At 51.9% G+C, this 22310-nt stretch overlaps 2 protein-coding genes across 2 annotated transcripts; one reads left to right on the plus strand and one right to left on the minus strand.

Moving 5' to 3' along the window:
• Positions 1-25: 25 nt before the first annotated feature.
• On the minus strand, positions 26-13436 carry CSUI_008327 (uncharacterized protein). Its single transcript, XM_068068461.1, has 6 exons — positions 12792-13436; positions 8177-11989; positions 7333-7586; positions 5923-6302; positions 2265-5214; positions 26-1984 (listed from the first exon to the last, which is right to left on the minus strand). The coding sequence occupies exons 2-6, from the start codon at positions 10806-10808 to the stop codon at positions 674-676; spliced, it is 7527 nt and encodes a 2508-aa protein (XP_067919560.1). The 5' UTR covers positions 10809-11989; positions 12792-13436; the 3' UTR covers positions 26-673.
• A 2004-nt stretch (positions 13437-15440) lies between these two features.
• On the plus strand, positions 15441-21706 carry CSUI_008328 (uncharacterized protein). Its single transcript, XM_068068462.1, has 4 exons — positions 15441-15767; positions 16570-19347; positions 19872-20108; positions 20525-21706. The coding sequence occupies exons 2-4, from the start codon at positions 16860-16862 to the stop codon at positions 21142-21144; spliced, it is 3345 nt and encodes a 1114-aa protein (XP_067919561.1). The 5' UTR covers positions 15441-15767; positions 16570-16859; the 3' UTR covers positions 21145-21706.
• The last annotated feature ends 604 nt before the right edge of the window (positions 21707-22310 follow it).

Consider the following 22310-nt stretch of genomic DNA (forward strand, 5'->3'; position numbering starts at 1 on the left):
CCATCACAAATGTTTGTAGAATACACCGACTTCATTTACGAAAAATAAACTCCTCAGCTAACTGTTCAAATCACCAGGAATCCCATCCTGTTCCCTGCCGCCCTCCCACCCCCCCTCAAAACTTCAAGACAGAGAGTTCTAAGTGTTGCTTTCTTCTCTGTTGTGCCAAAGGTACCTCCGGGTTCCCCAGGGACCATGTAATAAGAAAACGTTGAAGGTGACTATTCATATCTGTGCTGCAGCACGAAAAATCACTCTTACACATCTCGTATACAGTAGGTAGCGAATACGCATGATGATGACGATGATGCGAGAGCTCTAATGCCTTGGAAGGCGGAAAACGACCATCCCCCAGCCCACTTGAGCTCTTCGCTATCATCATATATCTTCCTCTGCAATACATCCTCCTCTCGAGAGGACTCATGTCGATATGTCCCCCTCGCGTCGTGGCGTCGGTATTCCGGAGAATGCCAAGCAAGAGGAAAAATTCACTGACTCTCGATCACAGTCGTATGGCTGCCTTACACCAAATATCCTGATGCAAGAGGTTCTCCTAAGTGATGTTCTACCGGGCGACACAGAGAGAGAGAGAGAGCTATTTCATTCTTCTCCTTCTGACACACATGAGGATCGAAAAAAAAAAGAACGCTCTCATCTAGGTTGATGGATCCATCTAGAGACAGAAAGATCCTGTTGAAGACTCGTCACTATCATCATCACGTCGATCGCGGAATGACCTTGAAGAAGACAAAAGAGCTCCACCGTTGACGGATCTCCATCGGTTACCTCCCCCACTTAGAAAAGAGCCTGCTCGCTTTCTTCTATTGAGAGCCGCGTTGAAAGCAGCAGCTGAATCAGGTACTGAGCTGGAGTCTGTAGAAGATGCAATGGACAGCGTCCGGAATGGTTGAGAGAAAGACCTACGTAACCCAAGTCTCATCAAACCACCTACAACTCCTCCTCCTGCTTTCTGGCCGCTCCGATGACTCGCGTCACTTCCTACTGCGGCGCGTGATTCACTAGAGCCGTCTGATTGAGATCCAGAGGAACCAGAAGAATGCGGAAGAGATGAACTTTCCCCGTCATCTTCTTCGTCTTCGTCATCATCATCTACTTGCTGGCCGCGACGTCGTCTACCATCACGTTCCCTATATACTAGGCTTGGTAGAGTCATGCTACGTTTCATTGGACGTGCCCATGTGACAGAAGGAGAGGCAGTACATGGTGAACGTGTATGGATTCTAACAGACTCCAGCCTACTGACTGAATTTCCTGCTTCATTGTTTCTTAATAATAATGCCGAGGGGCCCGCACCACCGCACACTGAAGAAGGAGGGGCCTGATGTGAAGAACTACAACGACGACCATTTCCTCCTCCCTCACATGAAACGGGGGAGACACCAGGTAGACATGCCGTCTCCCCTCCTGGATGAGGAGATGTCTCGTTATGACCTTCGTTTTCTTCAGCTCCTTCGTCTCCTTGTGAATCTCCTTTTCTCCGATTCGTCAAGGTTGTCATCATGATGCTGGGAGGCATATTCTTCGATGTTGGATCATGAAGATCGTACATCGGCCCGAATGCCCCAAGGGCAGTTTCTATTCCTTCTGAAGGAATCTCACCATCTTGGGCTTGTGTAAGGCCAGGTGTGTATGTGGATACTTCGCTCTCATGATCGGACTGGTCCCCCTCTCCGGGCCAACGACCAACCTGTGGTCTGGGGTTCTCAGGTTTCTCCTGTGGCGGCTCCTTTCGTCGACCTACTACATCGGTTGATGTACGTGAATTACGCCATGGAGGTGTAGCTCCACAGATACACAGTAACCAATATGGGGCTTTCTTTCGTCGTCGGGCACATGTCAGGCCAATGATGATGAAAATAAAGAGGATGGCGATGCAAACATTTACTACAGCAACGAGCCAGATAGGAAAGTCATCATCTGCCTCCAGGTGCTCTGTCGCATCAAAGCTCGTCTTTGTTGCAAACTGTAGTTGTCAGCACAGGACAGAAGACAACAACACCACGATGTAAACCTACCCAACATGTAGAGATAGATAGATAGAGGCCATTACGGTTGTACACATACCACAACTGAGGGTGCCATAGGAATTCGTGTGTATGTGTAGTATAAGAATGTGTAACGGTGCCACTTTGTGCACACGAGTTGTAACAAAGAACAAACATCAAGCATCTATGCAGCCAGCCAGCCAGTCAGTCAGTCACTCACGAAGATTGGTCGCTTTCTCTCTTTTCTTTTCTTCCTACCTCGAAGTCGATTTCATCATCGTGAACGTGAATGACGCGGATATCATCCTGAGAGCGAAGTCTGCGGGTAAGACGGAGCATCGCTTCATGAGCAGTCATAGCAAGTAGGACATCTTCCTCTAGTCCGCTTTTATTTCGATCAGCAAGTTTACAGGCAAGTCCTTCGATAGCGATATGAACCAAGATGTGGCCATACCGTACGCCAAGCCCTAGAACAGTATCATTTCCATAGACTTGATCTTCATTCCTTCTCCTTCTCTTGATAATGTGAGAGGCGAGCTCTTCGTCCTTTCTCGGAAAAACGGTGCCAAAAGCTTTGCTCTTCACTAATACTACTCCGTCAACCTTGGCTTTTTTACCTCGACCACGACTATCATGCGGTCGTGAGACAGGAGGCCAGAAATCGAAGTTTTTTTTGAAGGTGGGGAATAGTAGACTTCTTGTCGTTGTCGTTGTAGGGCCACTACTCGTGCTAGCAGTCACATTGGGTGAACTTGGATTTGGAGGAGCCGGGGTAGAAGACCGGTCCATTCTGCGTTTATGAAGTGAAGAAGTAGGGGGAGGTAAAGGTTTGGTAGATGAATGGAGAATCTCACCAAGCTTGAAAGGTGGCGGTGTTGGTGGCTGGTCAGAGGAGACGGAAGATGATGGTGGTCCTCCTGGAGATGAAGAGGATGATTCTTCATTGGGGAGATCTTGTGAACTGAGGCGACGCCGACGACGTAGTGAGACACCCTCACCCGTCGTTACAACTTCAGTCTCATCATCGTCTTCCCCATGTCCACTTCCAAAACTATCAAGGAGGTCTATGGTTTCTTGGTCATTCTTGCCAAAGAAAACTCCCTCCTCCTCTTCAGTCCACTTTCCCACTCCTTGTATACGAAGTCGATCATAACTGATTGTTCTTGAGGCCGCAGCAATCCATCGTTTGGGGTGACGGGAGATCGTCGCAAAGAGTTCATCTTTCATGCCTTGTTTTCCTCCTTTCTCTAGAAATTCAGCTAAAGGCATTGATATATAGATATGGACATCATGATCTTGTCGAGGATTCTTGTCTCGATCGAACATTTCAGCGGAATCTAAATCGACCGTATCCATGATGAGTGGTGATGCACGTCCTCGAACCTTCTCAAGAGCAGGGTCACTCTTCAAATCCAATTGTAACATGCGCATAGCTAGAGTCACGGGGACATATGTTAGAGGCATCGGGCTACTCGTCGTACTATTTGTATGTACACTGGAGCTGGTATAACTCTCCCTTTCGCTACTTCCATTCCTACTGATTCTCTTGGGATGAGGGTGACAATGAGAACTTCGACCCTCTCGGCAATCAGATCGACGATCTCTTTCTTCCTTTAGTCTTTCATAGGTAGGCCTGCAACCCGAGCCACGCCCGCATTCCGTCGGGAGGGATAGTATTCCTGTATTATGATGAAACCGTTGTTCCCCCCCTTCTCCTTCATTTGACCCTTGTTCTTTCTTTCTTTGGTCCCATGCTCCAACATCGACAAGAGACACCTGTACAAGAATTCCTCCGGGGGGGACATCTCTCTTCAGTTGTTCGAGGACCGCTTGAGTGACTTCATTTCCGAAGATGCCAGCGACTTGAACCTTCTCTTCTTGCTCATGGTCATCTTCCTCTTCTCCTTCCTCCTCTCCATTGTGAGGGTGAGGCCGTTTAGAAGAAGACTCCGTCATTCCCGAGGTCGTTGTTCCTGGAACGGTCCCCCCCCCTTCCCTTACACGTCCTTCTGTCGAGGACATAGAAGATGAACCGACACCGAATCTCGTATAGCTATTCATATGCCCTATGCCTACTTCCCCCCCTCTATCATCAGCAGCAGCATCATCGAATGCATCAAGTCGACGACGACCACGATTTTGACTTCTGCCGGGGGGCCGAGGCGAAGCTGAGAGAGGTCCACGTATACCTCCTTCCACAAAGAATCCTGTTACCTGTACATCAGGAATTCTAAAGTGAGATAGCGAACGATGTGTTCCTTGCCATCCCCTAGGACATGTACCGAGCATTGTAGCCGAGAAGAGAAGCTCGAGGCCTAATCGAGTCGGATCTGGGCTTTCATCATTACTAGCGCTGTCATCGCAAGTGAGGGGTGAAACGCATCGAAAGCTCTTGGGTGGCATAGGTCCCCCCTTCTTGGGACCACCTGGGATGTGTTTGATACACGGCCATCCCCAGCCATTATTAACATCATTTCGAGACAGCATCGAGGATGCATCGAGTGGTAAGCCTAAGCGGCTGACAACTAATTCAAGTCTACGATGGATAGCCCGTTCAACTCGGTCTTGTAATCGCCGTAGAGTCGCGTAAGACATGGATCGATCATCCACATTCTTGTACATGTCTGAAGGGGGGGACTTCCTGTTCTCTTCCGCATAGGAGACAGGAAGAGGAGATAAAGGAAAATCGGATGAAGAAGAGATAGAGCTAGGAGCAGGAGGAGGCGAGAGAGAGAAAGAAGCAGAAGGGGAGGCAGCATTTTGGAAAAATGAAGCTGCTGCTTGGGATACAAGTGACGAAGCACGTAAGGATGTATTGGGTTCACTTCTATCACTGTCTCCTAATAATGTTTCTGACAGTCCCCCCTTTTCTTCTCTTTTAGGAAAAGACGGAAATGAAGGAAACGTGAAAGCTTCACCAAAGAAAGAAGAAGAAGAGGGTCTATCGTCAACATGGTCATCCCTCTCATCAAACTCAACATCGTCTTCTTTTTCTTCTTCACTGTCAACACTGTGTAAGCGACGACCATGCTTTCTTAGCTTGACAGCACTGAAGGGAGATGATCGCATAGGATCAGTTGATATGATAGGATACGTCACCGTACTTGGCTGGCTGTTATGTGTAGTATGTTCAGAAAACAACGTTGTGGAAGGAAAGGTCCTCTCCCAGACACCCTCCAAAAGAAGAATAATTACCCCGTTCTGAACTCTGAAATGAACGTGCATGCAGGCAACAGCAAGTCACAGAAAAACCACCAGAAATACCGTAACAGAAGAAGAGAAAGACAACGAAGCACGTAACACACGCAATTGCAAACTACAACAACGAGGGGTCGTGAGAAGAATCAAGTGGTTCAAGGATTACCTACCCAGAATGAAGAAGAGAAAAGCTGAAGTCAAAGTCACAACAGCGGCTTTACAAGGTGTACATACACCCGACATGAGCACACGTCTTACCAAGGCAAGCTATGAAATTACCCTCCTTGAGGGATGACGACGACAACAAGCGAGCCCAGCTATAATGCAGACGACACTTGACAGCAACATACGGTTTAGTTTAGTTACAAACGCTTCTTCATCGTAGGGTACAGGAATGTTATATATACAGACTGACTAAGGAAACATCCCGAATAGATATGTGTGCGTAGGCGGATGCATGCCGACAGAGCTGCAGTTGTTTGCTATGACTTTCTTCCGATGGCTACTGACGCTGCTGATGATGCTGCCCCGCCGTATGATGTATCTACTTTCTTCGGACATACAGCATCTACGTATATTGAGAGATCACCAGCACCACCACGTCCCTATCTTGCTATACTTCCCCTAGCCGTTAGTGAGAATCACGCCAGTGTGTTGAGCACGTCAGTCAGATATTAATACTTAGCAGAGAAAACAAGCTCTCCTGCTGCTTCCTCACCTAGTGGTTGGGCCTGTGTCGACGAGAGATGCCAGGTTCATATACGTCCAAAGGACGGAGATGCTTGTACTCCGCTCTCGCTGCCAGACATCAAGAAGCCTTTCAGCAAGGGTAGGCCAGAAGAGAGGATCAGAACGTTGCAACCGATAGAGTTCTAGGGTGTTCATGCCGAAAAGATGCTCTCTCAAGATTGCTGTTGAGAAGATCTCCCAAACAACAGCTAACGCCTCAAAGAGGGATCGAGCCGTGTGTACAATATGAGTCCCGCTTCCTATATAGTTCATTGAATAGCGAAAGAAATCAGGGCTCTGCTCAAAGTGAAGATTCCTTAAGGCTTCCATGTCCTGTGGCGTATTCAATCTCTCTGAGAGAGATGCCAGCTGGAAACAACCCAGAAGCAACAGGGAAGGGAAAAAAATACGAACATTCAAGCTCTTCACATGGACAATCTGCGCATTCCGTAGTGGCAGTGACACGAGAAAGCCTCTCGTTATAACTGTGGTGATCCATCTGTTCAACGTCTTGATGAGAGCCCTCCCCCTCCTCGAGGGGCCTCTATCAGGGGATCTCTTCAAGTGCATCGATTGTCTTCCCAGTGCACGACGAGAAATGGAATGACAAAGAAAATAGTCGCTTGTTTGCTTCGGCGAGGATTTCCGCGCGAGCTACGTACCATTCTCCTTCCTCCGGATCGAAAACTATGATGGTAAGGATGGGGGCAGGACGTGAATGGGTAGGTGTTTATGTGAAGGGCAACTGCTATGAACACTTCCGGAAAAGGCGTAAAGGAAATGAACTCCAAAAGTTCGCTTCGCAAAGAAGTCGGGAGATGTTTCCCGTGCTCTTCTGTGCGACAAGCGGAAGTGTACAATAAGAAAAAAATCACGTGAAGCCTCGGAGCCTTAAGAAGTTGGAGAGCTACAGATATCGGCGTGTATAAGCAAGGCAAGACGCCTACAGCCTTGCTTGAATAGATGCACGTTTCGGAGGCCGCCTGGCTCCTATGGGTACGGTTGTACACTTCACACGGGATACGTGTAGTAAGTCGATAGGTGCATCCGATTCTGATATGCATGTCTCTATATACGCTCACCCCCTGCGCGTGTATACTAAGCTCCTAGATTTCATGTGATGCGGTGATGACCTAAGAAGAAGAGGCATGATCATTTTCTGCGAGGGAGAACGCCGGCTCTTGCCCCACCTCAGACAAACCTGTCTCCTCTCGACTCCAAGAAAACGAAGAGCAAGTCCGGACAGCAACGTCGATAATGAAACAAATGCAGCCCCTCGGGTAGGGTACACAAGGTAACAATTCGACAGACGACTATATACATCTTTTATAGACAGAAGGCAGGTGTTAGTTATCTCTATAGCAATGAAGGTTCTCTGAAAGAAGACTCGTCATCTTACCCCTTGGCGGCACATGCGATGAATCGGACACTGCTTCAGCATCCGCAAACTGGTTTCACCTAGGACCTTGGTAGGCACTGTCTTTGACTTTAAATCTTCTATGAAAACTCTCGTTCCCCCTGGCTGTCCGGTATACGCCGGCCATCGCACATGCAGTAGGACAAGAATCGTAAACATCTCGACATATCCTGGTTGATGGAGTAACTCACGGCACAGCCGTGCGCGAACAACGGGAGAGAAGAGTCTCTCGAGGCCTGTACTCGCCACACCAGCAAAGAGACAGAGAGATTCGGACGAAGTATGAAGTAACTGAGGTAAGAATAAAGAGAAGCGCTCTCACTACAAACCACGAGACTCTTCTAAACCAACAGGCTTCTTTCGAAAAACCCTCGGAGATGAACAAACCAGCGACCGTGTGAAAGAGAGCCAGCTGAAACTGGCTCATAGAGATATGTGTTTCTTGGGGTGGTGCGCATCACTGACGAGGCAGAATGTGATTCGTATCGGACTCTATCATAGCTGAACCCAGATTGTATAGACGTATCTTCGAACTCTTTCTCTCGTACCCCTCGGCCATCAAAGAGAAGAAAGAAGACAGTGAGGCATAGGCACTGAAGGAAATTCAGTGTCGGTTCCTTTCTGGTAAGATACAACACACTTACGCACGAGATAAACTTAGAGGGGATCTTACCTACAACACCAACAAGGAGCCAGTCAGTTAGTTACCTTGGGGTGTCTATCAACGCAGAGTGCATACAAAAGAATTCTACGCGACTTGCCCTCTCCATACATACACCCCCCAGATACCTCATCTATGAAAAAAAAGACACGGTTGTCTCCTTACCACCTCGAGTGACTCTCAGAAATCGCTCAAGCGAAAGATTCTTGAGAAGTCTGTGAGGGACCTCGCCTCCCCCGGACACTCCATGGTCCGATTGGGGTCCTCCCCCCGCTGAAGACGCATCTCTATCACCGCGATGGAAGTCTGCCTTATTATCTCTAGCCCTCATGTATCGACTTTCATGGTCTCCAGGGACGGAGACACGAAGTCCACCGTCAACATATGTGCTTCCCGGTGTTGTCGCTAGTTGAAGCATGTGAGCTGGGACTGAATTCCATGAACTTCTTTCAAATGCAACTTTCTCTCCTTCGCTCTTCCACCGATCATCATGGTGAAGATTACTGGATCTGCGGCTGGAAGGTGTCGGTACTCCATGACCTCCTGTTCTTGCGAGACCCTTCGTTGAGTTATCTCCCTTTTGGTGTCTCCGTCTCCTCGACGAGGAGAGAGGATTCTCTAAACCCAAGGAGTTGATCAAAGCACTCTTTGACACCCTTGGATGATCCCAATCAGCCGGAGGATAGAAGGTTGACGCAGTTAAAAATTTCGGCAGTCCAGATGATGATGATGATAAGGATGACTCTTTTCCATGATACAAAGACGGCGTCTGTTTTCGTAACACATCTGAACCCCTCCGAAGCTGCTTTCCTCCATATGAGCCGTTCTCAGACGTTTTCCTATACTCCGGACTATTCGCTGATCTATCACGATAAGCAGATCGTGGTGGATACCACGTAAAGTTACTCGGACCTTTTCGACTCTTGTACGTGTTACCACCTTTCGAATCACTAGCATCCTCATATCTATTCGAAGGGGAACGATCATACTGAGAAGAAGTGTCTCGCCAAGTATCCCCCCCATCTGCATATCTACGTCCCTCACCCACCCTTTCGGAGGCACCGGCGGCAGCATCCCCTCCTGTAGGGTTGTCTCCGCCTGTAGACCAAATATGGCTATTTGTCCCCCAACTTCGATCTACAGGGTCGGGGTAAACAAACCGGCTGACTTCATTTTTCATCTGCGGGCTTGTCGTCTTCTTCTCCGTTGACGAGCCTTCTCTCGTATCTGGAGGAGAACCGCTGGTGTCACGCGAATCAACAGATGATTCCAAACCGACTGGAGATGGTGGGTAAGGACGTCGGAAACGAGAAAAAGGACTGAGCCCTGCCAAACCACCTCCTTCACTTCTAAACTTATGTCGGAAGTCACGAAGCCTCTGGAGACTGTCGTCAACCGAGACTGATGCACGCTTTACGAATCTGCCAGACTCTGCTGCGGTGCTCGTACGCATTCCAGGCAGTGACGGCGTCGGTCCAGTCGGTGGATGATCACCAAGAGGACTAGACCCGTCTGGGACACCAGCAGTCCCCAAACTCCCATTGGATTCACCGCTAGCCGCGCGTTTCCTGGCAATCAGAGTTGAATTAGTTAGGGAGGCAGACCACTGTTGTAGCTCACCGTCTGAGTGTGCGAAGTCTATTTCTTTTAAAGAACCAGAATCGCCCTGCCTTCCAGTCTCCCTTCCTCGTGAGAACTCTGGATCAGCATCCTCCTGTTGCCCGGGTAGACGACTTGCAGAAAGCTCCTTCTCGTCTGCTGTAGAACGGAACTCGTGGGAAGGAAAAGTGGTGTTTTCCGTCTTCAGCGAGGGAGCTATCCAGGTTGGTGTCTCGGAAAAAATCGTAGAACCCGGCCGCGCCGGCGCTTCAGGAACCTCATCCATGTTATTGCTCATATGTCCTTCCTCCTCTCCCTCTTCTTCTCCTCCATCCGACGCTTCTCGGATGCTCCCATCCCACCCATACCGCGAGGAGTCTCCTGGCGGGGCAGACTGTCGACCCTCCCTGATAGGTACGACGAACGAAAGCGGGTTTCTTGGACGGAGCCCAAAATGGTTTTCATTAGGATAAAACGGAGTGTCCTTTCTAAGATCCTCGTCCTCTTGTAGTATCCTAGTGAGACTAGGTATTCGAGCTTCCTCCAATAACCCATGTTCACTCCGGTCTTCTTCCGGCAATCCCTCCGAAGACACCTTGGCGCCGACTGCATCATCGTCTTGCTGGCTCGGTGACGGAGAAGGCCTTAAGACTGACGGACGAAAAACATTTTCTTTGAGAGGTTCTCCGCTTCTTTGGTCATCTTCACTCCCCCAGTTTCTCCACTGTGAACTGACTTGAGCAAACGGGTCACTGGGTCTACTCTCACTCCTAGGTGCGTCCACCCTGGCCGTAGCAGCAGACGTCACAGCGTCCGCTATGCCTGGGCCAGTGAGTCCTGATACAGGACGGTCCTCTCTTGCCGGATCACTGGATCCGATAGGGAGTCTATTCACCTCACTACCAGATCCCTCAGGGGAAGAAACAGTGTCCCCTTCTTTAGGCGCCGACGATGCGACGAGAACAGCTGTTTGCGAGAAGACGAGGGAAACAAAAACCAGGAACCATCCCCAACGAAGAGAAGTTGTCGGACAGGCGTTAACACACTTAAACATCGACACGGCTTTCCCCGGCTTGAAGTCTAACATTCTTCCGTCGCGACATGTGTCTCTCCATTGGACCGTAAGAAAGCCGTTGCCTCCCGGTACCCTTGTTTTTCTTCGTCCGTCACCTGCCATCGTCTCCCATCGAAAAACCATCCGTCACATGACTTCCATGGGGACTCTCATCTGACGCACTAGGCTCTTGGCACTTTGTTCCAGGCTATCAAGCCAGCCGATCTCCTTTCTCTTTTTCTTAGAGTCTGTTGAGATACCCCTGCCGCGAACCACGAGCTGCGGTTGGTCAAGCCCAGGGGAACGGCAACTAGTACAACGTAGGACTGGAGTTGACGCGGCCAACCCCCTCATAAAGACTCCCCTCGTCACAGCACAGTCATGTCGGAGGGCGACTGGGAGAGATGACAGATATCGGGGAGACTGCCTGCCTTGCGGATGAATGCAACAAGCTGAGCCTTCGGAGTTTGAAGCTACACCGAAGCTAGTCTGGTCCCTTGTTGTTGCCGTTGAACAGTAAGTAATCCCAGCCGCTTGCATTCGCGCTCACATACCCGAAAACGTGCAAGAAGGACCGGTCGGCGCAAAGTGATGGAAGACAGAGACAGAGAGACGCTGTGAAGAGGACGTTTGTGCCTGTGTGTAGGTACTAGGGGCCCGTCTGCATATGATGGGACCGGCTAAAAGGAAGACCACACCGGCGCTTGCACGTCTTGTGCTCTCTTTTGAACTCTCGTTTCGTCGGGGATGGTGAACGCTGTATGTAGTGGAAAGACAAAGGAAGAGCTCCTCAGGCGGACCTGGGGTATCACTCAAAGAATGAGGAGGGGGGAGACAGGAAAGAGACCAATGACAGGCAACTAGAAAGAAAACGCCGCATCTGAGCATGACGAGAGACAACAGAAGCTGTACAACCTAAGTTAGGCCGCCGTCGAAGTCCTTTGAAAGAGACAGCCTTCAAGCAGCTCTCTCGGCTTCTGCTACTGCGGTGTCCTCACGCTGTCACCCTCTTCTTTCTCACATAAGATAGCTGTTAGTCGCGAACTGACGAGGCGCGTCGCCACGAATCTCCCCTGCCTCTCGTCAGACGCCGGAAGACGCTCCTGAGGCGGCCGAACAACAGGCCGAAGCATGGGTAGCTCTCTTGTGAGCGGTTTCTCCATACAACCCAGACGACAGAGCAGTCAAAACACGACGCCAGTCAGTTGGGGGAGCAAGAGTGATGCCGAACGCGAAGGATCCGAGCGGGAGAGAACGAGGAGGAGGAGGTGCATGCGAGTACGATGAGACTGAGCAGGAGAATCCAGTCATACGCGTTGTAGATGCTAAGGAGAAACAGCGAAGACAGAAAGGTACCCACGAACATGAAAAGTAATAGGATTCGCACTTAGGAACGTGCGTTACGCGTCCTCTCTATAAGCAAAAAAGCCCCGCTAGGGGAGTGCAGGGGGAGAGCCCGGCACGTTCAGAACGCTACGATGCTGGGTGCTCCACGTGCGTCTATCCCTTTACGGCGGGGCACTCTGAATCGGCGGCAGCACGTCAGGAAACTGTACCTGAAACTTTTTCAGCGGCACAAGCGCCTGCCGATAGTTGGAAAATTTCCCTCCCAGGTGTATACAGAAAAGAAAGCTCCTACCTAGAAAGGAATGACGACCACGATCATGAATGCCTCAGCCGCCGCGTATCTGTGCTTACAATGCTGAGATCTTCACCAATCTAGGGCGGAAATACCCTCTGCAAAACTACCCTTTTCCAGCCAGCTACACTCAAGAAAAGAATGGGATGTCACCTACAGGTTCGGAATCCTCCTATGCTACCACGGCCCGCCACACGCGGTAACCGCCCGCCCACCGGATGCACCATACGCCATCCTGGTCTGTTGAAAGAAGCTATACACGCAGGCTGACCCATACACCCACAACCACCCCTAAGTTCCTTCACCGACGTCAAATTCCGTAGGGTAGACCGCTTTCCCTTTTTAAAGAAACAAGGCCCAGGACAGTACCCCAGGAGAGGAGGGGCCGCTGTCTATCACCCCTCCAAAAACGATGTTGAGGAGAGTTAGACCGGAGGAAACTCGGGAGAGGAAACAACGTCAGTCCTGAAAGGCGGGTGTAAGATCACCTTTTCTGGTTTGACAACAGTGCTGTAATGTACAGAAGGAGAGAAACCAGAGCGGCGCACGTGGCGGCGATGAGGTCGTCTAGGTAAGAGACAATGGCCGGAAGTGCGCACCCACGGCATCGTAGAAGATTGCGAAGCAAACAGAACGGGAAAAGGCAGTGACCATTGACGGATTTGTCCCGTAAGCACTTCAAGCAGAAAACAAGCATCCGTTTCCATCGGCTGCAGCTACCACTCGCCTCTCTGCCGCGGAGGGTGTCGATGCCGAAGAAGTCCGAAAAGCCAGAGGCCCTCTCCGCACGCAGTACTTGCCTTAAACTTCAGAGGATAACACAGAAAACCGAAAAAAATCTCCTAAGAGAGGCTCTTTTCCCATTTTTCAAATATGTACTCGGTAAATCTCTCCACAGCGCGACCTTCAATAAACGACTTCGGACGAAGCCCCCTGCTTCAGGACAGGCGGGCGGTTGTTCGGGGAGTATGTGTGTCATGACGTAAAAAACCTACCAGACAACAGAAAACTGAAATCATGAGATGGAAATGTAGGTCTCCTCAGGGAGCCCTTCGCGCGCAAGGATACCCGTTCTTCATCAATTCCAGGGCATGCTACTACTGGAGCACGCGCAGAGAAGAGAGGAAACTCCGTATGCCAGCCAATGAACAGTCCCCCTCCTCTCACCTCAGACGGGTGGCGACACTACCCCAACCGCGCTTGATCTGGTTTGCCCGTGCTGACGATCCGCTGTAGTCGCTACTGAAATGGCAAGGCATGGTGCGCTACCCTCATGATGAATTACTCGCGCCCTTCCGTCTGGACCAGTTTCCCGGAACTTCTTCCCACCTGAGACAGTACTCACGATAGAGAGCTTGATCCTCAGCGAGTTCACTTTGTTGCTTGCGCTCCAAGCCGCCAGTACGCCTGGCTTCATGACTGGACACCATGAGGCGTGAGCTTGCTTTTACGGATTTAGAGTAGAGTTTCGTGTGCTACCCGAAATCTAATACAGATGGCGACCCTGGTCCTAGGTTTGGCCGGGAACCAGTGGGCACGTCGTACAAGAGGGCGCGTATAACCCGAACTGGCAGCTCTCATCGGAGGAGTTTCGGCGGGCGTTTTGATCCCTAGCTTCCAGCGGGCTGTACCAGCTATTTGCATACCGAGACTCAGAACTCGCTTCGTGGGGCACTCTGGCAGATTGCACGTTAACGTGTCACAAGGGGGGAGGAAATCTCCTGTCTTCGAGTGGTGCTGTGTAACACCGCCGCGGAGAAAACTTCCCGCTGGTGGCGGGAATAATATCTCTGCCTGGCTCAGGAAACTCGCATGTCCTCCGCCTACTCCAGAGGTTGGCGTCCCTTGGAACGTCCTGCAGACTCTGCGTCCCGGCGTATTGCAAAGCCCACGTCCCTCCACTACGGCCGGCACCTCCCCGCGGTTCGGGCAGCAGCCAGCACCCGGATGTTTGGTTGCCCGCTAATGCCCTTGAGTCGCTCCGGTTGTCTTCTGCCGACACAGCAGAAGGGTACCGTTTAGCGAACACGGAACCTCGGAGCATTAGTGGTATAGGAAGAGAAAGAAAACTGGTCAGGCCGGCACCCACGCGGACTAGAATGGTCGCGGTGCCGGGACGGAAGGGCAATGCCTGGTCAGACGGCGGGCCATCCCGCTCCGCAGGCAAGAGTATATCGGCTTGAAAAACACATTTTCTTCGGGATAGCTCGACCTCCCGCACTCTCTTAGTCAGGTTGCAGAGTACCGGATGGTCGTAGTAGCCGGGTGTCACCGAGCAACCAATCCTGACGGCAAGAGCAAATGGCTCAGCGCGGCGGACTATTTGTGCGCATCTGCTCTACGTCTGTAGTGTACGCTGTAGAATATTGATTGGCTGGTATTGCGGAGCCGATCTCCGAGGCTTTCTACCGCAGCTCCGGAAAGAAGCCTCAGTTGCCAGGGGGCCAACCCAGTTGAATTCGTTCACCTGACGTGGGTGCATTCTGTGCCAGGGTGGCCACCACGAGTAGTCCATGACAGAGGTTGGAAAAGGGGGACTTCACAGGAAGGGGACAGGATCGGCCACGGGCTGTCGAGCACGAGTGCATGGTTGGGCACACTCTCGAAGAGCGCAGGAGCTCTTGCACCACGTGAGACTAAAGCTAGCTTCGGAAGGAAACCTCGCTTCCTCTCGTACAGTGCGGCCTCCCCTGCAAGACTCGCGTTACCGAACGAAGCGGCTCCTCCTGGAGGTACCATCGGCTTAAAACGGACAATCATGACGAGGCAGAAATGTGTGCTTTCACATCGAACCAGTTTTGAGGCATTTGCAGCTATGACGACGAAGAGCAACTCCCCTTTCCACCGTAGACAGAAGCTACTCCTGGTATCACCCCAAGAATGATAGCCTGGCCCTCTCGCTTCAACATTTTAAACGCCAGCCAAGGGACAGGAGCCGCTGCGCGTACCAGTCTGTTAAATGCACGCTGCGGCTGTTTACCTGTAGGTGCCGCCGCTATCCAATGTTGCCTTGCTACCCACGCATGATACGGGCAGGTTGTCGAAAGTGTAATGAGCAAGACGCGCCCGGTGTAAGCGAGGCCAGCTCGCGCTCTGCAGCGATGCTTCCCGTGTGAAGCGATACAGACGATTGTCGGGTGGCCCGACGCGGTTCGTGACTGTCCTCTGAAGACCTGAAGAGCAGGCAGCTGGGGCGGTTCAACTGAGTGTCGATGTTAACAGGCGGGGACCTCGTAGCGACGGACACGGACCTGTTTATGCCTTCTTTTGACAGTTTGCACTGCGAAACAACGCAGGTTCTTTTGGTCTCTCTCCTCTCTTTTTGCTGGGCCGGGGGCCGCTGCGGACTCCGCGTACTCGCTTACAGCGTGGAGGCTACGTTCGGACTGCGCCCTTCGAGCTGCAGCGTCAGTGGACCGAGGATGGAGACTGCTGCCCGGTTGCCATTGGGTAATTGCTGGAAAGTAAGCTGAACTTCTCGCTGGTTTCTTGCATGTTTTTATTCCTCACTTTTACTGCTGACGCTGTTGCGTAGAAACACAGAAGGTTGGCGTACTGCTGCCCTGAGGCTGGGTGGTCTCGACGGCTGCCGTCCATTCGTAGGACGCGGTTGAGCGGCCACCTCCTGGGGCGCCTGACCTTGTTGCATTCGATGCTGTCACTGCAGTCGAGTTTTAATGCTTTAGCGTGCGAAGTGCCCAGCCCGGCTGGGTAACATTTTGAGTTTCCTTCTCTATGGACGCCGTCTTGTCATAGGAAGCGTGGCGAGGTGGTCCTGAGTTGGCCTTTTGGTAAGCTCGACCGAGTTCGTGGCAGTGCTAGCAAGCAGCCCCGCTCCGATGCGAATCAGTCGATTGAGGCGCGTACACACGAGGGGTATCTTTTCGAAGGGTACATTTCTCTGGCAATTTGTCCACAGGGTGGAGTTCTCAGAATTCCTGATGTAAGCTTCATAAGGATTTTTTCCGGGGCGTTCAGCTGCCGCTCCCAAGCCGTGGCAAGCCCTGGCGGAGTGCTTGAACACCGTGCAGTGGGTCCAGCGCTGTCCTCACAGGAAGCAGTCAAGCAGTCACACTTGTAGTGTTACAGTCCCCATGGTCGTGTGCCTTTCCCTGGCTAAGGATCTCATGTCATATGCTGGGTTCACACACAGAGGCAGAGACGGACGGTCCCGGTTCCGACGCCAGCGGACGCATCGGGTTGTACACGCTGTCGTGTGAAGCGCCGGGACCCGAGATTCCTCTGTTTTGACTTTCTTGCCTGCAGATCTGATTTGGGGCCCACCCTGGTCCGCATGTCGACAACGGCTGCGGGCAACGATACATGTCCGTGTGCTGCCCTCGGAACTCTCCGTGTTGAGGAAATCTCTTCAGTTTCGTTTCCTCAGGATATACGCGCGGCGGACGACGGTTGTCGGTGCGTCGAGTCTTCACTGTATAGCGAATGGGTTTTCTGCGCACTGCTCTTCCGATGCTTGCCTGGCAGGGTGAATCGTGAAAACTTCCTGCTTCTTGCGAGAGAGACGCCACTCTTTGTGTCTCACACTCTCCCCAACAATGCAGCCGTGGAACAGGTCTGAAGGGAGCCGCCGCTCAGATCATGCACTTCTCTCTGCAGCGGCCTCCCGAAACAAGGGCACGGGAAAAGTGACGAGGAACAGCTTCGAGTGCAAACCAGAGGCCGAAGATTTCTCTGCCTCTTCTTCCACGAACTGGTCATCTTCGGATTGTAATTCTTCTGTTGATGAGACTATCAATGGTAATGGTAATCCTGACTGGCAGAGTGACAATCTGGATCTGCTAGCGGGTAGCCCCATCTCCGGTCATCCTACGGGGGATGACTCCTACTGGCTCCTTCACCGGGATGGCGGACAATGCCGTGGGGACAGGAGTGTGGTACTCCCAGCCCTGGGAAGTGAATCTCAGAACGCCATGTTCCCTACATGCGTCAATACTACGTATCTTACGTGGGCTGGTATCCCCTCGTCTTCACAAACAACAGCTGTCTTGCCGTTTTCATCTAGGGCAAGTGGAGACTTGGTGGACTCGAGTTCGCGCTCTCCTGCCCACGTCGTTACCCGCGAAACGGAATCAGGGAGTCCAAGACCTCTACATGCACGGAAGCAGTATACCGCGGTGGCACCTTCTACCTGCACGGCTGAAGGGGGTCAGAATGGCACTGGCTCTCTTGAGATGAAACAAAAGCGAATGACTGGAGCTGAGAGTCGAGCTGTCGTCTTAGGGCTCTTACATGACCTACTGGAGACCCTCCCTACAGCAAATGTTGAGGATGTATTGGAGTCTTTAGAACCCTTGAGAAACTTCTCTAATGCTGACAACCCCGAAAGTGAGGGCATCTCCCGCACCTTGTCTGAAGACTGCGGCAGGACGGAGTCGGAACAAACCATGTGTCCATCATCTGTTGGACACGACCGGGGTCCCGGCACTCATACCGGAAAGGACGCACGCGACGACCGCGAACCCAACAGCACAACGGGACGTACGAAATCCGCTGCGGGGAATAAAGAGACCATACCAAACAACTACTCCGATATCACAATCACCGACTGCTGTGTAGACGGTGCAAAACTTGCGCATAAGTCTGAAGAAGAGGAGAACACATCGACTCACAATGAGGGCGCGCAAAAACAGACGAAGGGGAAGAGTATACGTGTAAGCCCGTTGCGTAGTCTCACGGATAGTGCTGGCCACGGTGAATTGGGGCTAGCCGCCCGTACGAGTCCCGCTCCGTACATGGTTGTACCTGCTTCGCCCGTTGCAATTAGGAATTGCGGTGCAGCGCAAGAGGGCTATGAGGCATCTCCTCCAACGTTCAGCCTTGGCCATCGACGCTTATTTGGCGAGGGCATTAGCTCCGGGCCTCAGCAAGTAGTGTCAGGTGATGCAGCGGGGGCTCCATGTGATCAGCCGGAGGAACCCTGCTCCGGTGTTACAAGAAGTATGACCGTCACTGAGGAGAGTGCCTGCAACCAGAGCGACTCCCCAGCAGGAATGAGGGCATTCACGACTATCGAGAAGGGTATGGCTGACATGCGCGACTGGCTGGCTTGGGCGAACAGCTTTGGTTACGTTCCAGGCCTCTACAGCTCACAGCATCTGGAAAACTATGCCCAAGGAGTCCCCGTCTCCCACATGATGACTACTGGTGGATTCCGGAGTAACACGCCTCCACCCGGCACACAAGTAGTTACAGCCAACATGCAGCCAACTACTCCGACTGGTCATGCCACTCCTCCGCTTTCAAATTTCGTTTCTTTACAGTCGTTGAAACAGCAGGAGCAGGGGCTGTTTCAGGAAGTCCAAGCTTTTCTGACTAAACGTTCTCGTCACACACCGTATCCTAGTATGGGAGGGCCACTTGACGGCACCACTAAGGGCGGCAGTGGGGAACTCGGGCACAAAGAACAGAATGGGAAAGTGGTCACAACTCAGAACGGCGCTATCGAGGCGAGGGGACTAACCAGCGATCGAGGGGTCGAAGGCGTTTCCTCTCGCTTGAAGGAGAGCCACACAGCCCAGGAGGGCGGTTCTGATGACATCGCCAGTCTTCCAGACGGGCGCTTGGCTGTCGAGACGGAAGGACGAGAGACTCTTGGTCAAGCTACTACGAAGGCCCCAGAAAGCACGACCAGAAGTCAACCGACTCCAAAAGCAGACACTCGTCGAGGTTGTCCGCCTCCTCTAAAGCCTGTGTTTGACGATGTAAGCCAGCTGGGGGATGAGAACGATGTGACGGGAGGTGAGGGTGATGATTTCGAGGAGGAGACCTCATATCAAGATGGTATCACGGTAGTGGCATTACCCGAGCGTCGGATGCCTGTCACGCCTCAGCATCTCCTGCAGACCCCTAGGCCGGCCGTTCTCAAGGGCTCTCAATCACCGAGTGCTGGAGGTTCGTTTTCTTCCTCCGCCAGCATCACTGGTGATGCTGCCGCAGACGAAGAACTTGACCGGGCAGGCGGGGGCAGTGTACAAGACGCAAGATTTGACGCTGACTCGCCTGGGAACCGGCAACAAAAGGACGGTGAGGGAGTCTTCGATGGAAACCAGAGTCTGACTGTTCAAGACCGGTGGGGCGCGTGCTAAGTGCCCGGATGACCCTACCTTAGAGCACTCCTGTTTCTGAAAGAAAGCTGTATTTCCCCCTCCCTTTAGAAGGCATAGCGACTTTAGCTGTTTTTGTGATAAGCAGATCTGTTGACCCGTTGTGCTACGCTGTAGTCTCACGGAGGACTTTTTCATATGTGCCTGTCCTAACTGCGGCGTAGCTGAAGTCTGTGCGTCATGGGGTTGAAGGTTGTGAGACAAGACAGAGGCTCATGCTCTTTCAGTTTCTGATATGGACGCTACACACGCGAGCACGCGTTTGCGCCGCACCTCAAACGTACACCCATGTATACATATGTGCGAAAGGGGGATATATCAAAGGTACAATACACGAAGTACACCAACTCGCAGTGTAGACGGAGCACGCATAACAAGCAGTACAAATGCTGTGGTCACGGGACGAAGCGGGCGATTGTTATGAGAGTGTTGCTGTCCGAGCAGGTGTCGACAAGGCGAATGGAGGACTCGTTGCTGAAGAGACTGTACTAGACGGTGAAGGAGAACGCACTCCAACAGAGGCAGGCGAACAGCCGGATGAACAGCAGTGGCTACCGGAGCAACTGGCTGCAGATGATGAGGATTCCTGCTCAGTGTACGGAGTTCCTTTGCACTTGACGACTGCAGTCTCTCTTGACGAGCTTTTTCCCGACAGCATGAATGCTGGCACACAAACCTCAGGTAAGCCCAAGAAAAATATCTTCATGCGCCGTCCACGGTGACATACCAAACTTTGTGATTAGCTCTTTGTCTGAGGAGAAAGAGAGACTATATTTATGCTTCTTCGTCCTGAATGGGAGACTTCTTGCGAGGCTATAGACAGTTGGGCTCCGCTGTGTCTTCTGATAGTCGCGTATAAGTGTCGGAGAGGACGTGCGTAGTGATTCCAGCCTAGTAGATTCGATCTCGGTCCTTCGTATTTTGTAGACAAGCTAGGACAGCGGCCGCCGAAACCGAAGTGGCGGGGAAATGGGAGACCCGACAAAGTCCCTGCATTCGATGACTGTGTGAGAGAAGATTAGCTTTAGTCTGCAGTTGCTCCACTTCGCGAAACTCTCGATTGGTGCGCTTCTTTTTGTTTCTCCGTATGATTGCAGTATCCGATTTCTGGACCCGGCTGGGGACTCCGCGTGGCGCTTCATTTGTGTTTTCGAGGAACCGACGGTTGCCACACAGCTGTCGAAGTGGTCCTCCTGAAGTGTTTCTTTATGATCCATCAGCGTCTCTGCGCCACGCTGGTTCTCCACAGGAGGTGCCGTCATCTGGTTTCGAAAAGACAGAATCTTTGCCGCCTTTGGGCACTGCCCAGGCAGTTCCCCAGTGCGGCAATCTGAAGGATATGCCACCTTTTCCTGCCCCGGCTAATATAGCTAATCCCTACGTAGTAAACCTGCAGGCTGCGTTTTCACCATCCCTCCCGGCACCACTTATTTCTGTTAGTGGATATCCCTCCGTTACTAGTGGCCACCTGCATCCGCCTGTGGGGCAGACACTGGGCCGAAGTGACGGTTCTCCCTTTGATGTCAGTCTTGGCTATCAGCAACCCTACATGCCGGCGGCGGGCCTCTCAATGCCAACAGCACCCTACTTCTATCCAGAAAGTACATTTAATACAGCACCTGGTAACTTGTATGGATGGGGGCCAGACGGCCTTCCGATTTGGGGCGACCCTTCGCTGAGGACGCCAGTAGTAGGTTGTTCACAGTTTAGCTTTTGAGTAAGGAACGTGTGATATACGTGAATGACGCGTTTTGAGTGATTCTGTTTCCCTAACTGGCTGACGTTCACCTCTGCGGATAGCATTTCTGATGCAGGTGTCGGAACGTTGTGTCAGTCCGACTATTTTCTCCGGAAGGCTGCCACGGGCCTACCTCATTTCATGTTGTAAGAAGGATTTTAAGAGAAGAGTGGCCATCAGGAGGTTTTTTGTTCGTCTACTTGTCCATTCTGTGGTGCCTTCTGACATGAACATGTGTGGCGAGAAATCTTTTCAGTTTGCGTGACCGACCCCGGCCAGTCATTAGAATCCCGTATGGGGTGCCTTCCAAGCGGGATGCAGATATCAACCGAAGTAGCTACGGCCTAAGCTACTTCGGCTGATATCTGCTCTCCGTGCAGTATGGCTGTCCGTCAGGAACTGTGCCGGTAGACGGCAGGTGTGCTGTCACCACGGGGGGGCTGTGTGGCGCTCAGCTGCGAACTTGCTGGACAGGCTCAGTCCAAGAAGTATGGTACGGAGGGAAGATCGGGCAAGGCATACGGGCGAACTCGTGTCTGCAGTGTGGAAAAGACGCTGTCTAGCAGCTGTTGAATCGGTCTCCGGGGAATCCCATGGTGGAGCTTGAACTCGCCATAGCGGAGCGTCGGTTTTGTTTTTTTTGTGACGTCACAAACCAGTCAAGTGTGTGTGCTCGGGCACAGAACGGGAGGACAGTCGCTTGCTGGACGGTTGACTCCGCGTAGAGGAGTCGTCAGATAGCCGCTCTTCCTCTCATCCGGACAACATGCTCTGCCGGAGCACACATGTATGACTGTCCGCACTTCCGAAAGACGACTCGTAGTTGTCACAGAATTAGATTATGTCCGGCCAAGGTGTCCTGTCGTAGAACTGCACCAAGATGGCGGATTTAGCCTGCCGCTGTTGTACCAGTAAGTATTAGGTTCAAAGTTACACTGCTGTTGGCAAAGAACAGTATCTCCTCGTATTTTCTAGCGAGTCAGCTTAGAAGAATTGATACTTGACGAGAACTCGCGGTGGCTAGCTTCATCGAGGACGAGACGGCGATGCAAGCTGCGGGTGTTACGAGTCCGTTATGACGCACGTCGACCTGCACGCGAAAACAGAACGGAGGGTGCGCGACTCACGGAGCAGCGGTGGTGCAA

The sequence above is a fragment of the Cystoisospora suis genome (assembly GCF_002600585.1).
Source record: "Cystoisospora suis strain Wien I chromosome Unknown contig_4638, whole genome shotgun sequence".
Classification (NCBI taxonomy): Eukaryota; Apicomplexa; class Conoidasida; order Eucoccidiorida; family Sarcocystidae; genus Cystoisospora; species Cystoisospora suis.